The sequence below is a fragment of the Puma concolor genome, chromosome C1, assembly GCF_028749965.1.
Source record: "Puma concolor isolate L17-30 chromosome C1, mPumCon1.1.hap2, whole genome shotgun sequence".
NCBI lineage: Eukaryota > Metazoa > Chordata > Mammalia > Carnivora > Felidae > Puma > Puma concolor.
Genome location: NC_141674.1, coordinates 37,952,411 through 37,966,406, shown reverse-complemented (window position 1 = coordinate 37,966,406; position 13,996 = coordinate 37,952,411). Strand labels below are relative to the sequence as shown.

The 13,996-nt window shown below is 53.7% G+C and overlaps 1 protein-coding gene across 1 annotated transcript in view; it reads left to right on the top strand.

Annotated features, from left to right (window-relative positions):
• The window catches only part of TRABD2B (TraB domain containing 2B), a 213,795-nt gene that overhangs the window by 172,778 nt on the left and 27,021 nt on the right, over nucleotides 1-13,996 (top strand). Inside the window, exons 3-4 of the mRNA XM_086716915.1 lie at nucleotides 6,276-6,422; nucleotides 12,789-12,963. Of these exons, the coding sequence (XP_086573041.1) occupies nucleotides 6,276-6,422; nucleotides 12,789-12,963 (322 nt within the window). The remainder of the gene's footprint in view (nucleotides 1-6,275; nucleotides 6,423-12,788; nucleotides 12,964-13,996) is intronic.

The following is a 13,996-nucleotide window of genomic DNA, read 5'->3' as shown; positions in this document are numbered from 1 at the left end:
TCTAGAACCGTGCCTGGCACATGGCCGGTTGTCAGTAAGCATTGCTGAGTGGGTCAGGGCCTTGGCTGCGATCTCCCGGTGCTTCAGCGTGGGTGAGAAGTGCTCATCATCCACCTCAGAAGCTCAGTCTGAAGGCCAGGTCTGTCCCAGGGAGCCCAGGGTTGCAGAATGTTCTCTGACAAAGGGGGTCCTGCCGCCTCTCCTCACACTGACAGTGCTGGGCCAGCACGTGAGCACAAGGCCTCAGTGTTCACCATCCCAGCCCACTCAGGACTGTTTACTAGACTAATCTGGAACAATAAACCTGTCCCCACCCTCCTGGCGCCTGCCTCACTCCATCCTAAGCCTGTGTTTGAAGATGTGTTTAAATTCTGGGCCTACACTCAGCAGACGCCACAGGCTGGCTCCTGGCGGACAATCACTGGCGAGGGGGGCGGCACTGGGACGCTCAGGTCCTCCTGATGGCTCTGTCTCCACACGCAGCCCTCCGGGGGGGAGCGAGGCAGCTCTAGCCTCCATCCAGTGTTTGTTATTTCATGTCAAAGCTTTCTCATAAACATTATCCTAGAGTGGGACACGGAGGCTTTGGGCAAAGAGGGTTTGTTATTCTAAAGTGGCCAGGAGCAGAAGGCGTGGTGGCCCAGGGGTCCGTGAGCGGCGCCAGGCTTGGGAATTCAGGGTGAATGGGAGGGAGGCAGAAATCAGGACAAGGCTCTCCCGTGCCTGTGCACAGGGTCTTGGAGGTCCCACTTACCACACCCTCCACTGTCACAGCCAACTGGGATACCTGCCTCTGAAATGAGCTCCGCACAGGTGGAAACCAAAACCAATTCATCCACCACCATCCCTGCAGAGAATCGACAGAAAGTAAATGTTCGTTGAATGAATGACTAAGTGTAGCTTCCCTATATCTTTTGGAAGCGCCGAGAATGCTTATGAAGAAGCACGTATTCTTTTGAAGTTCTAGTCATGGGAACCTGGTCTGGAGCCAGACAGATGTCATTTCAAAGCCCAGCTCTGCCCTTTACAAGCCACGTGGCTTTGCGCCCCCTCTGTTTCTTTGCCTTCCTGTCTATGAATAGGGACACCATCCCGCCGGCTGTCTCCCAGGGAGAGCAGAGGGAAGCCCCAGAGGGCAGTGGTCCACTAAGAGGATGGGTTCCAGGGCTGGCCTGCCCAAGCCTGAATGTGTGTCCCATCCCTCACCAGCTTTCTCACCTTTAGTGAGTTACGTAACATCTCTTTGCTGTAGGGTTTTTTTAAATCTATTCATTGGAGCTTATACTAAACTCAGAGTTGCTATAAAGCTTAAATAAATTAATATAAGCATAGAAGATTCCTGACACATAGTAAGTGCTCGATAAACATGGCGACCCTGGTAATGAACTTTGAAAGATGCAAACAAAGGATGGCTCCAGGTGGGAGCTGTGGGGAAGGGGCATGTGACTCGGGTCAGCGGTCCTCCTTCTGAAACAGTTCCTGAAAATCTGCTCTTCGACAGTGAACGGTGAACAAAGAGGCAGGCTTCCTCCCTGACCAAGTTCCTGGTCTACACAGGCAGGAAACGGGGAATCACCTGAGATGGAGGCTACATGGGCTAAGTGCCAAGACCAAGGGAAGCACCAACCCCCGCCTGGGGGTCAGGGGAATCCAGAATGATGGGTTTGGATTTCACCCCCCGACCCCACGACACTGCCCGGGCCACACTGGGAATGCCTCTTCAGTGATCTGATCTCAGTTTTCTGTATGCAGCATGCTAATAATAAATACTCCATGGCTATTTCGCAAGGCTCCAGGAAGAAGACAGGTGTGGTAATGTGTGTGGGATGAATGTGGGCTGTGCCAGTGAACATCCAGAATCCAGCCCCAATCTGTGGCACCGCAAAGGGTCTTGGGCCGGGCGTCAGGCTTGGCTTTGAGTCTGCTCTGCCCCCAGCTGTCTGTGTGGGCTTGGGTGAGCTCTCTCTTGCCCACTTTGGGCCCCTGTCTCCTTTCCTCTTCTGTATGGTGAAGGCACGGAAAGAGATCAGTGGTTCTCAGACTGGGCTCCAGGGAACCCACGGCCTCCACAAAGAAGCCTTGGGGGTCCCTCCTACAGTGAAGCATTGAACTGGTAGGACTTCAGGCTCTAGCTTGTCTCCTCACATCAGTCAGGAAAATTTCCATTTTTATCTACTCCACGTACTGAGTTCCAAGTAAGGTTCCTTTAGAAAACAATAACAATAAAAAGGGATCCCATGGCCAAAAAAGGTTTAAAAACCACTGGACCAGATGACGTATAGGGGCCCTTCCAGTTCCAATCTGGCAAAGTTCAAGTCTGACTATTTTCTTCCGAGTTTTATTTACCAAGCATTTCTCCAGCTCTTACTACATACCAGGCCTGTTCTTTGCACCCTACAGATTGTACCACACTTAACTGAAACACCTCCTAGCTTCACAAAAGCCACATGATTGCGGAAGTGACTCCATGTGTGTAGGGAGGCCCAGGGGAGCCATCTCCCCTCCAGCCAGGTCTTCTGGGCACCCGAACGGGTGACCTCACCGCAGTCCAGGTGGTGCCGACTCTGAAGAGCTGCAGGGGTATACAGCGGCAGGGTGTGGTCACGGGAAGCCCGCATATCCCGGCCCCCCACCCCCCGTTCAGAGACGGAGAGTACTCCGGCTTGACATGGACACTTTCAAGCGAGGCATGTTCCGTGTGGGAGGAAGTGCCTGTTGCCTGAGTGATGTCCACGGCAACAGGGCCACTGCCTCCTGTGACTCATCACGGCCACCGTGCTGCCATTGACACTCTGTACCAGGTGACTGCAGATTGAATTTCAGAATGGTTGCCAGAGGCTGGAGAAGGCCTGGAGGTGGGGTCTGACCTCATCTCCAGCCAGCTCATTAGGGTAGCGGCCTGGGCTGCTGAACCCTAGCACTATCCAGCTCCTTGCCCGCCAGAAACAAAGATGGGAGGGGTTTGGCAGAGGTGATCTCTTGAGCATGGGCTTGGCCTCGTTGTCCATGTCAGTACTTTAAGTACCTTATTGCATGAGCTTTTCTGTTCAGATTATGTATTCCGGAATCATGTGACTGATGTCACTGGTGGGGACTTCTGCCACAGGGTAGCAGCATGCTCTAAACGCAGACAGAGTGCCAGAGTTCTAGGGGCTAGTCTGGAGGGCTTAATGAGTAGCCTTGAACTATGAAGTGGCTGACCTCAGCAGGTGGCACTAGGTGGCACTAAGGTGCTAGGGAAAGGATGGAGTGACATCCTCGCTTTACCGGGCACTGTGCTGACATCTGCAGATACAAAATGAATAAGATGCAAGTCCCATCCTCACGAAGCTCAGAGCCTAATGAGAGAGCCAGGTGGCTAAATGGTGGTTACAGTCTAATGTCCCCGCCGCAGTGGAAAGAAGCACGGCGGGTCACTTATGTGCCACCACACTGCTCTGAGTGCAACAGCACCGAGCATTTGCTCAGGTGTCCGGATCCGGTTGCAGGTAGGCCCTGCCGGGCTCAGCCGGGCTTACTCACGTTGTCCGTTGGCTGGGCTGGGATGGCCTTGGTGGGACAAATGAAGCAATTCATCTCTGCCCGGCCTCCAGTGGGCTTGCGTGGGCTGCTGTCAGGGCAGGGGAGGGACAAGAGGAGACAAGCAGCCATTGGTGCTTTTCAGGCCTCCGTGCATAGTGGTTACTCATCCCATCGGCTATAAAGCAAGTCCCGGGCAGAATGTCAGAATGGGAGGGAGCCAAAGAGTTCCATGGCCAAGGGCATGAATACATGGAGAGGGTAAGATTTGGGGCCATCACAGTATCAGTCTGCCACACAAGGAGACTGTGGGGGCCCCAGGGAGGGGCCTAACTCAGCCCCCAAGTGGTCCAAGAAGCTTCACGGAGAAGACATTTGAGCAGAGCCTGGAAGGCCAAGTGTGAATTTGCAAGTGGAGAGCAGAGGCAGGAGGTTTTCCTGAACAGAGAGCATCAAGTATAAAGTGCAGAGACAGGGGCGCCTGGGTGGCGCAGTCGGTTAAGCGTCCGACTTCAGCCAGGTCGCGATCTCGCGGTCCGTGAGTTCGAGCCCCGCGTCAGGCTCTGGGCTGATGGCTCAGAGCCTGGAGCCTGTTTCCGATTCCGTGTCTCCCTCTCTCTCTGCCCCTCCCCCGTTCATGCTCTGTCTCTCTCTGTCCCAAAAATAAATAAAAGTTGAAAAAAAAAAATTAAAAAAAAAAAATAAAGCGCAGAGACAGAAGAGTGCTGAGTAGTTGGGTATTTGGAGACATGCAGGCTGAGTGGGAAATGAGGTCACTGACCACAGCAGGTCCAGGTCACTGCCTTGCAGGCTCTGCTGAAGAGGTAGGCCCTTATTCTGAGGACAGGAGGCACTTGTGAAAGTTTTGAGAAAAAAAAAAAAAGAGGGAAGACAATCAGATTTTTTTAAATTTTTTAATGTTTATTTATTTTTGAGAAAGAGCAAGAGAGAAAAAAATGAGAGCAGGGGAGGGGCTGAGAGAGAGGGAGACACAGAATCTGAAGCAGGCTCCAGGCTCTGAGCTGTCAGCACAGAGCCTGACACGGGGCTCGAACTCACGAACTATGAGATCATGACCTGAGCCGAAGTCAGATGCTTAACCAACTGAGCCACCCAGGCGCCCCCGGATTTGTGCTTTGATAGAGAACAAACTGAGGGTTGATGGAGGGAGGTGAGTGGCAGATGGGCCAGATGGGTGATGGGTATTAAGGAGGGTACTTGTGATGAGCACTGGGTGTTGTATGTAAGTGATCAATCACTGAATTCTACTTCTGAAACCAATATTGCACTGTAGGTTAACTAACCAAAATTTATACTTAAAAGAAAGGTGACTGTGGCAGAAGACTATGGGATGGGGGAGTGATGGGGGGCTGCAGGGAGGGGATGGGTTGCAGTGGGCCCAGTGAGAGATGCTCGGGGTGGTGAGAGGCCAGAGACTGTGGTCCAAGATGGCAAACAGATAATGTGCAAACAGAATGAGCAATGAGGACTGGTGGGCAGGCTGGGGCCGGGCAACAGCAAGGACAGGTGGCCTGACACTGTCTCCTGACCTTCTGCACAGGAATTAGAACAGCTTTTCCCTATATCGGTGCTAAAGGGGTCTGGGATATGCCATCACATGAAGCTACCTCCAGTCCCTTCCCCTCAGGGGCCTCAGTTCCCCCCATCTAAAAATGGGACATTTTATTTTTAAAAAAAATTTTAAGTGTATTTATTTATTTTGAGAGAGACAGAGTGAGCAGGGGAGGGGCAGAGAGAGAGGGAGAGAGAGAATCCCAAGCAGGCTCTACACTGTCAGTGCAGAGCTCGATGCAGGGCTCAAACCATAAACCATGAGATCATGACCTGAATCGAAACCAAGAGTCAGACGCTTAGCCGACTGAGCCACCCAGGCGCCTCTAAAATGGGACATTTCAGAAGGTTTCTCAGGGCCCTCTTACCTTGGGCAGGCCGTATTCCATTAGAGCCATGGTCCCCATGCCAGAAGCAATCAGAACACTAATGTCACCCCCATGGAGCCTGTTAAAAATACACATCCTGGGCTTCACCTCAGAGATTCTAATTCTGAGCATGAGAACTGGGGTATCTGATACGTTCGCATAGCACCCCCACGTGATCCTGATGCCAGGCAGGTCTGGCTAGAGCGCAGCTGTATTCCCAGGGCCTGGAATGGTGGCCAAGAGCACAGAGGAGCTTCAGGATACATGCTGAGTGCCAGCAGGGTCCTGATTCAGAGAGGCCCAGCTCCTAAGGCCTTTGCCTGGAGTGAGGGTGACTTCTGGAGGAAGGGGCATTTGGGTTGGGCCTTGACATCTAAGTAGGTTTTTGGTTTATTTTGTTTGTTTGTCTTGCTTCGTTTACAGTGCTCTTGATTACCAACTTAGTCTGTGCTCATTCTAGAACTTTCCTAAGCACAGGAAAAGAAAGGAGTCAAAAGAAAAATTCACCCATCATTCCAAAACCCAGACACAACTAGGGTCTCATTTTGCCACGTTATTAGATAAGATGTTGATAGCCAGAGCAGGAGTGGGGACCCATGTGGGCCAAGGACTGGAGACGACAACAGGCTGAACACGGTGGGAGGCCAGAGGAAGCGTTCAGGCTGCACCAGCCGGTGTCAGGCCCCACACGCCTTCTCCGTCTCAGGGCCTGTTGCCCCAAAGTCCAGAGCGAGGAGGGCCAGGCCTGGAGGTGTCAAGGCCCTCAGCCAGGGGTCCTGAGCACAGCCCTTATTCGTCTCTGTTTCCCCTGCACAGGTGCTGTTTGCCCTGAACCAGACCCTGCTGCAGCACGAGAGCGTGCGAGCAGGGAGCCTGCAGGCACCCTACACCACGGAGGACCTCATCAAGCACTACAACTGTGGGGATCTCAATGCTGTCATCTTCAACCACGACACATCCCAGGTGAGGCACCTCTCCTCTCCGTGGATAGCTTTCAGGTCCCCAGTTCCAACGGCCAGGCCCATATGAACCTATGAACCTACCTAGCATTTATTAGATACCTACTATGTGCCAGGTGCAGGCAATCTTCTTTCTGCCATGGGAACCAGGACCTATTGGTATTCCATTTTACAGATGGGAAAACTGAGGCTCAAGGAAGCAAAGAGATTTGCCCAAACCCACACCACTTCATTGTTGCGTTCCCAAGTAATCAAGAGCAGCACTCGAGTCTGGTGTGTGTGGGAGAAGCTTAACCTCTAAGAATGGGGAGGTTCTGAGAAGTTCAGCTCACAATCTGGGGAAGTTAGAGCCCAGGGGGGAGAACAGCTCATGGTGAGACCTTGCACTGGAGTCCAGCTGGGGGCATTCTGTCTTGAGTCAAGTCCTGGAGGAAAGACTACCACAAGCTGGGCAGAAAGTGAGAGGCACCCTGGGGAGCTGAGCAGGACTCCTCCAGGTGTGTCCCCATTGCCCTCAGTAGAAATTCCAAGATACTTCATCTAGCACTCGAGGCCTTCTGGGTCCTGCCCTCTGCTGACCTTGTCACAGCCAGGTGCCCCACCACATAGACTTTGTTCTGCTGACCTGTACTACATGCCGTTGACCCGTGTATGCCCCTGTGCCCTTATTCAGGCTCCTCCCTCTTCCTTTCCTCCTGCTTGGCCACAGTCAATTGTTACCTCCTCTGAGAAGCCCTTCCTGACTGCCTAGATGGAATTAGATATTCCCCTAGGCCCCTCTAGGCCCAGTGTGCTTTCTGTCACAGTGCTTGGTTAACCATTCATTCAAGAAGAGGCCACTTCCCTGCTCAGGACAGTGCAGCAGCTCCCCATTTTTCTCAGTGTCTATAATGGCCTCTGTGGCCCCGGGGTCTTCCCCCACCCCCGACCCCATGTCCTCTGCCCTCTGCTCACACCCACCGCTGGAGCCACATGGGCCTGCAAGCTGTTCCACGAGCACACTTGGCATGTTTCACCTTTGCACTGACTGTTCCCTCCTCCAGGAATGCCCTTCCCTGGCCATCACCACAGCTCACCCCCATCTTAACTCAAACATCACCGTCTCAGTGAGATGGGCCCCAACTCCCCGAAATAGAATTGCAGCCTGACCCCCCCCCCCACTCTCTCAACCCCTTTGTTATGCTCCTCTTCCCCCCACCCCGCCATGGTCTTTGTCATCTTCTCACATACTTACGTCTTTTGATTCATTGATAAGTGATTGTGTTGTTTGTCCTTCCCCCCTAGAGCATGTGCTCTCTGAGGATAGGCATTTGCACCTGTTTTGTTCATCAGTATATTCTGATCAGCTAACGCAACTCTTGGCACAGAGCAGGACTCAGTAAATAGTTGCTGAAGGAATGAATGAAATTGTCTGTAAATACCAGGAACAGTGCGATGAAAAGAGATATGGGGCAGGAGGGCGGTTGCAGAGACAGCTGCCCTTGTGGGGCTGCCAGTCTCCTAGCAGACACAGGGACATTCCACAAGCAATGGCATATAAGTGTGATCCTTGCTCCAAGGGAGAGTAGAGGGTGCAACCGGGGCCTTTGGCAGGAACAGAAGGTTAAAGGGACTTGGGGCAAGAAGGAAGGATGCCTGCAAGGTGAGAGGTCAGAGAAGAGCCTGACTTGGCCACGGACAGGAGGAAGAGGAATGTTCCAGCAGAGGCTAGAGAGAGCAGAAGGAGGGGCGTGGGTTGGTCCAGAGGTGCAGCCAGGGACCAGGCCGAGAGGTTCTGTGTGTGCAGGCCGCCCTCTAGACCCGGAGCTCCCTGAGGCAAGAGTGTGCCGCTCCTCTCTCTCCCTCCCAGTGCCCAGCACAGGGCACCGCTCAGAGTGAGTATCAGGGAACGGCCGTCAAGGGAGCGGAGGTGGGTTTGTGTTGTGCTCTGTGCAGTGTAGACAGTGAAAGGAAGGATCTGGAGACCTTGCAGAGGAGGCTCAGGACTCTGAGAGCTCCGATTCTGAGTCTGGGTGTCTGAGAGCTCTGATCCGGAGTCCTGCCCTGTGTCATCTGCTGGGAGAGAGAGAGACTGGTGAGCACTGTGGCCGAGGGGACCTGGCCAGCACTCAGGACAGCCTGGCCATGAAGTAGCTGGGCTGGGCTGGGCAGGACAGGGCCCTGTTATGCCTGTGGCTGATGCTGAGCCCAGAGAGGGAGGAACGGGGTGACTTCAAGGCATAGTAAGCTCAGGTTTTCTTTGAGCTTGTGTCCAGAACCGCTGATTTGTCTCTGGCAGGTGAACTGCACTGGGGTCTCTGGGTGGTGCCCGTACTTGAAGTAGGACAGAGGGTGTGGTTGGATTGGCCCACCCAAGTTAGAATAGCACCCCAGGCTGCATTCCCTGTACCCTCTGGGTACAAAGGCAGGGAGGGACTAGACAGCCCCGTCCCCAGATGCAGAAAAGCCTAGAGTCAGGGTAGCAAGGCTACATCCAGTGCTCCTATTCTGGTGGAGAAAGGGTCTAGGTGACATGGGGCTACATCTGTAGCTAGAGGCCAGGAAGGCGGTGGGAGGCTGAGGACACGCGGGCTGAAGGGGGACAGTCACTGCCTATAGTCAGGGAGGAAGTGGTAGTGGGGCTGGGCTTGAGAATGGAGTCGACCAGGAGGGGATGATGGGAGGCGCTGGCAGGCAGAGCAGGCTGCCTGGGTGGGGGTGTGGGAATGTTGGGGGGGGGTCCTGTGGAGAGATCTGCGGAGTGGGGGGCAGATCATGGGGGTGGGGGTGAAAATGCCTGCTGAGGGGCAGAAGCCCTGGAGCTCGAGCCGGAGAGTGATGTGGTCCAAAAGATGCCTCTGGCCTCAGTGCAGAGGATGATGAAGGGGCCTCTAGAGGCTGGGACGGGACAGGTGCAGGGCCCAGGATGGGAGACAGGGGCTGGGTGCCCCCCAGTCTTGATCTACCTTGATCTACCCCACCGTCCCACCTTCAGAAGTGGCTCATGGCTCGGCCTCCTGAAGCTCCCAGGTCGCTGACACCATCGATGCCCTGCAATCAGCAGGGTGACCCCAAGGCCCCTTCCCCGGGAAGCCTTGTCTGAGCCCTCAGCCTGTGTTAGGTGTGAGGCAGCCATATATTTATCATCCAGACCCAGACACTTTAGAGAGTGAAAGGTCAAATATAATTAAGAGGCTGAGTCATGAACAGGCATGGAGAAGTCAACCCTAGCCATGAACCTAGACCACCCTAGACAAACAAGGACTCATGGTTATCTGCTAGGTGTCTACTCCAGACTCCCACATCCCTGTCACAGCATGCCCTGACTCCCTCACTGAGCCATGAGCCTCATCCAGGGCAGCATCCTAGGCCCATGGAAGTTCTTGGAAGGTGTCTGTTGGATAGATGGACTAAAGAGATGGAATGAGGCCATTGAGGTCAGTGACATCAGTAGACCTGGGCACTTGACCACCAGACCTGACGCTGTCCTGGTTGTAGGCCAAGGGAGCCTACGCTGAAGGCACTCCCCACACCCCCACCGCAGCTCCGCCTGGCCTATCTCATCATCCCACCTCGGACCCGTGGCTCTAAGGCCCTGGGGACCTAACATGTCCTCTTTAAACTTCTATGGTGCATCCTGCACTTAAACTTATCATGGGAGATTTAAGGCTCCTGACAAAACTAATGACATCATTAATTTGTTTCCCTCTCAGCCTGGGCCCAAACCCAAGTCCCATCCTTGGCATGGAGCCAGGGCCCATCAGCACAAAACATGCAGAAAATGTCAGCCAGCTGCCGGACAGCCCAGGAAACCCTGGTGGTTAGCCCAGCTCCTCTGTGGCTTTGACATTGCACTTTCTGGTTCTTGTCCTTGTTAAATTGTTTTGGCTCCCTAAGGAATGAATGGAGATTCATCTTTCCACAAATGCACATTCATGGTCAGGAAGCAGAGGAGACCCTTGGGAGAGGGGAAGGGAAGCAGAATGCTGCCTTCATGGCTCTCTGATGATTCTGAAGGCTTCTCTTTGTCATCTCCATCTCTACCCCTGCCCAAGGCCACCCTTCCCCGCAGCCTCTGCCGTCACAGGGGCGAGGTGATGAAGCCAGATCCGTCCGCAGGCTACTTCCACAAAGCTGACATTTAGTCAGGACTCTCTCTGTGCTATGCACTGTGCCAATAAGCACTTTCTAAAGCAGCTCTTACTTAATTCCTACCACAGCATATATTACTCCCATGTTACCAGTTTGGACACCGAGTCTCAGCACGAATAACTTGCTAGTTGTAGAGAGGCGGCCCAACTGGTAAGTGACAAAAGAAGGATTCCAACCCAAGTTATCCTGGCTATCTGACTTCAGGACCCACATTCATCACCACCACCATGCATTCGTTCACTGACTGAGCAAATGTTTATTTCTTGGTATAACATCCTCCCACATTCTTTCCCACACCTGAGGAACCAAGAGGGCCATGTTTCCAGAAATAACCCTTCTGAGCCACAGCTCCTCCCCAACTCAGAAGCCTTTCCTAGCTGCATCAAGTCCAAATGTGGCCTGCTTTCTCAGGACTTCCGATCATCCCTTCCATCATTGGTGGAGGAGGTGAGAGCTCCATGCCTTCATGTATCCATTTGCCAAACAGTCCCCAGGCACCAACTCTGATTGGGCCCTGGAAGGACTGCTGCATACAGTTGTGCAGGTTGTGTACTGAACAAGTTTAGGTTACATTAGTCATATTGGTGCCTTGTCATCCCAGAACAGCGAATCAGGCCTTAATGGCGGAGGAGTCCCTCCCTTTCCACTCTGGGGAGCACCCTGGTCCTTGGCCAGTAGCTATCAGAAACAGACATCCCAGCAGATATCAGAGACAGATGTCCTAGCCCCGTCCAAATCCCTGAAGGTTCAGCCTCTGCTGACGTCTCCATTTTCCTCAGAAAGAGTGTTGACAACTTGTCAGTGGCTCTAAAAGCCACGTAGCTGGGCCTCATGACCCTTGGGGGCTAAACCCTGCAGGAATTTAGTCTCCTCATGCCAGACTCTCCATCTAGCTCGCCCATCAGTCAGCTAGGCCTCATGTCCTGTGCTTTAGCCAGAGTTAATGAAGAGAGAGAAATAGAAGAAGGGACTCCAGATGGAAGTCTGAGCACAGAGCTTGGAAGGTGGAATGACAATGAGGGATTATGGGGAAATAGTACATTCTGACTCACTGCCTCAGTTTCCTCAGTGGCCCCTGGCTTCTTCTCAGGCCCCACCCACCATGGGAGTCCACAGTCCTGGAACACCTGGACCCAACAACCAGGCTGGAAAGACAAGATGTTGGGAATGGAAGAACCCAGGAGGAGACAATGCAGCGAGGAAGGACAGAACAACTTTATGTTCAAGGTTCCAGAAACCTTACTGGGCACCTACTTTGGGTCAGGCATGGGGGCCCAGGAATGACAAAGGGTCTGTCCCTGGACTCAGAGAGCTCTCTGCCTCATTTAATAACATGTCAGTGAAGCTTACCCCCAGCTACATAGCAGGGTACGGATAGTGCACTCAGAGCTGAGAAGTGTGGAAAGTTCCAAGCCAGGCTGTTGAATAAACCCTCATTATGGGAGGAAGCCACGGTCCTGGAGTTGAAGTTTTCAAGAACGGATGGAGGGATTTGGTTACGCCCTGGGAAATAGTGGAGCTGGGGGTGGGGAGATGGTAGTGGCCAACCGGGGCTCAGGCATGGGGAAAACCAGAGGCTATGACCTCTCCTGTCATCTCTGGAGGGTGGCCTGGGCTGAACACAGTCCATACAGCACCCACCATCACAGAGAATCCCCATCTTACACATGAGGAAACTAGAGCTCAGAAAAGTTAAGTAACTTGGCCAAAGTCACACAGTGTCAGAACCAGGCCTGAATCCAGATCAGCCAGATCCCGTGCCCTGTGGCCTTTCTGCCGCACCAGGCAGCTGAGCTGACCCTCCAGCCCCGCTTGCTGACTTGAGTTCCTTGCACACCGGGCTGCGTGCGGGAGGCAGGACACTGAAGGAGCTGAGAGCTGCCCCGCCCCCCAGGCCTTCCGCATCTGGAAGCTGAGGGTCAGCTAGGGAGAGACACAGGCGCGATTCGTGGGAGGCCGCAGCCCAGGGCTCTCCTCCTTGGGCTGTTACTTTGCTAGCTGTGTGACTTTGCACTTGTCTCTGGAACGTTCCACTCTTGCTTTTTTCACTTGTAAAACTGGAATGACAACTCCTCTCAAAGCATTTTTGGATTGATTAAAAGCACACGCAAAATGGATAGCCCCCCGTAGGGGCCACTTAATAAAGGTAAGTTGCCCGCTTGGCCGGGCTGTGTGTGCTTGCTCAAAGCCCACCTTGCCCCGGAGAGCACTGAAGGCAGCCTCTGTCTTGCCTTTACAGTTGCCCAGCTTTATCAACACCACCCTCCCACCGCACGAGCAGGTGACCGCACAGGAGATTGACAGCTATTTCCGCCACGAGCTCATCTACAAGAGGAATGAGCGGATGGGGAAGAGGGTCATGGCACTTCTGCGGGAGAACGAAGACAAGATCTGCTTCTTTGCCTTCGGAGCAGGTTTGGGCCGGAGTGGGGAAGGGATTATTTGCAGACTCTTTAACGGCTTAGAGATTTGTGAGCCCCTCCCCTGACCTCTACTTCAGGAAGGAAAAAGTAGAGGCCCAGAATGGAGCGGGAGAGGCCACACAGCACCGTTCTCCTGTTTCTAGCCAAGGGCTCCTCTGTAACAGGCCCGGTTGGCCGGAGTGACCTTGCCAAGGCCAGGACAACTTCTGTCGCTCATTCTTGCCCCAGGAGGCTGTGTTGAGAGCCCAGAACCGAAGCCAGCTCCCACTGCCCACCCAGTCTCTTGAGCCCCGCCTCTCCCACGAACCCAGGGACAAGCCCGTGAGCACCGTGGGGCCTGGCTGGGGAGAAGGCGGGCTCTGGCACCCCATGTCCCAGCTCCACAGCCCAGCCCAGCCCCCTCCAGGCGCGTGACCTTGGCACACCACCAGCAAGGTCTCAGGCCCCTGGTCTGTGAATGGGCAGGACAGCAATGACTATTTGATGAATTGAAAATGTCTACCTTATGGAAGACTTACAAAGATTAGCGGTAACATTTAAATAACCTAACGGTGGGAACTCAGAATGGCAGCGACCTTCCCCATCCTCAGCAGCTTTGTGGGACTTAATACAAGGCTTGTCATCCCACTGTGGGCCATGAACTTGATGCTTCTCCTGAGAGCTCTAGCCTCTTTGTGTAGAGGGAGGTCTAGATGCCCAGTCTCAGGGCTTGCTTGGCATCTCCCTCACTGTCCCTCCTTTCTGTTCCTCCCTCCTCTCCCTGACTCCTTCTTTCTTTCCCTACGGCCGTCTCCCATGCTAACAGCGATGTCTACGATGGGACCAGGGGATTGCATTTGCCTCCTTCATTAGTCAGCTTTTGCCCAAGAGCCACAGCAACAGAAATGTATTTCTTGCTCGTGTGGGTGCAGTCCACCTCCTGCTTTGTGAGAATAAGCCAGAGGCACCACGCCTGGGGATGAGAACTCACTACCACTGCCTCTCTGCCATCCCTTCCCAAGCCCCTTGCCCGTGCACTGCCTGC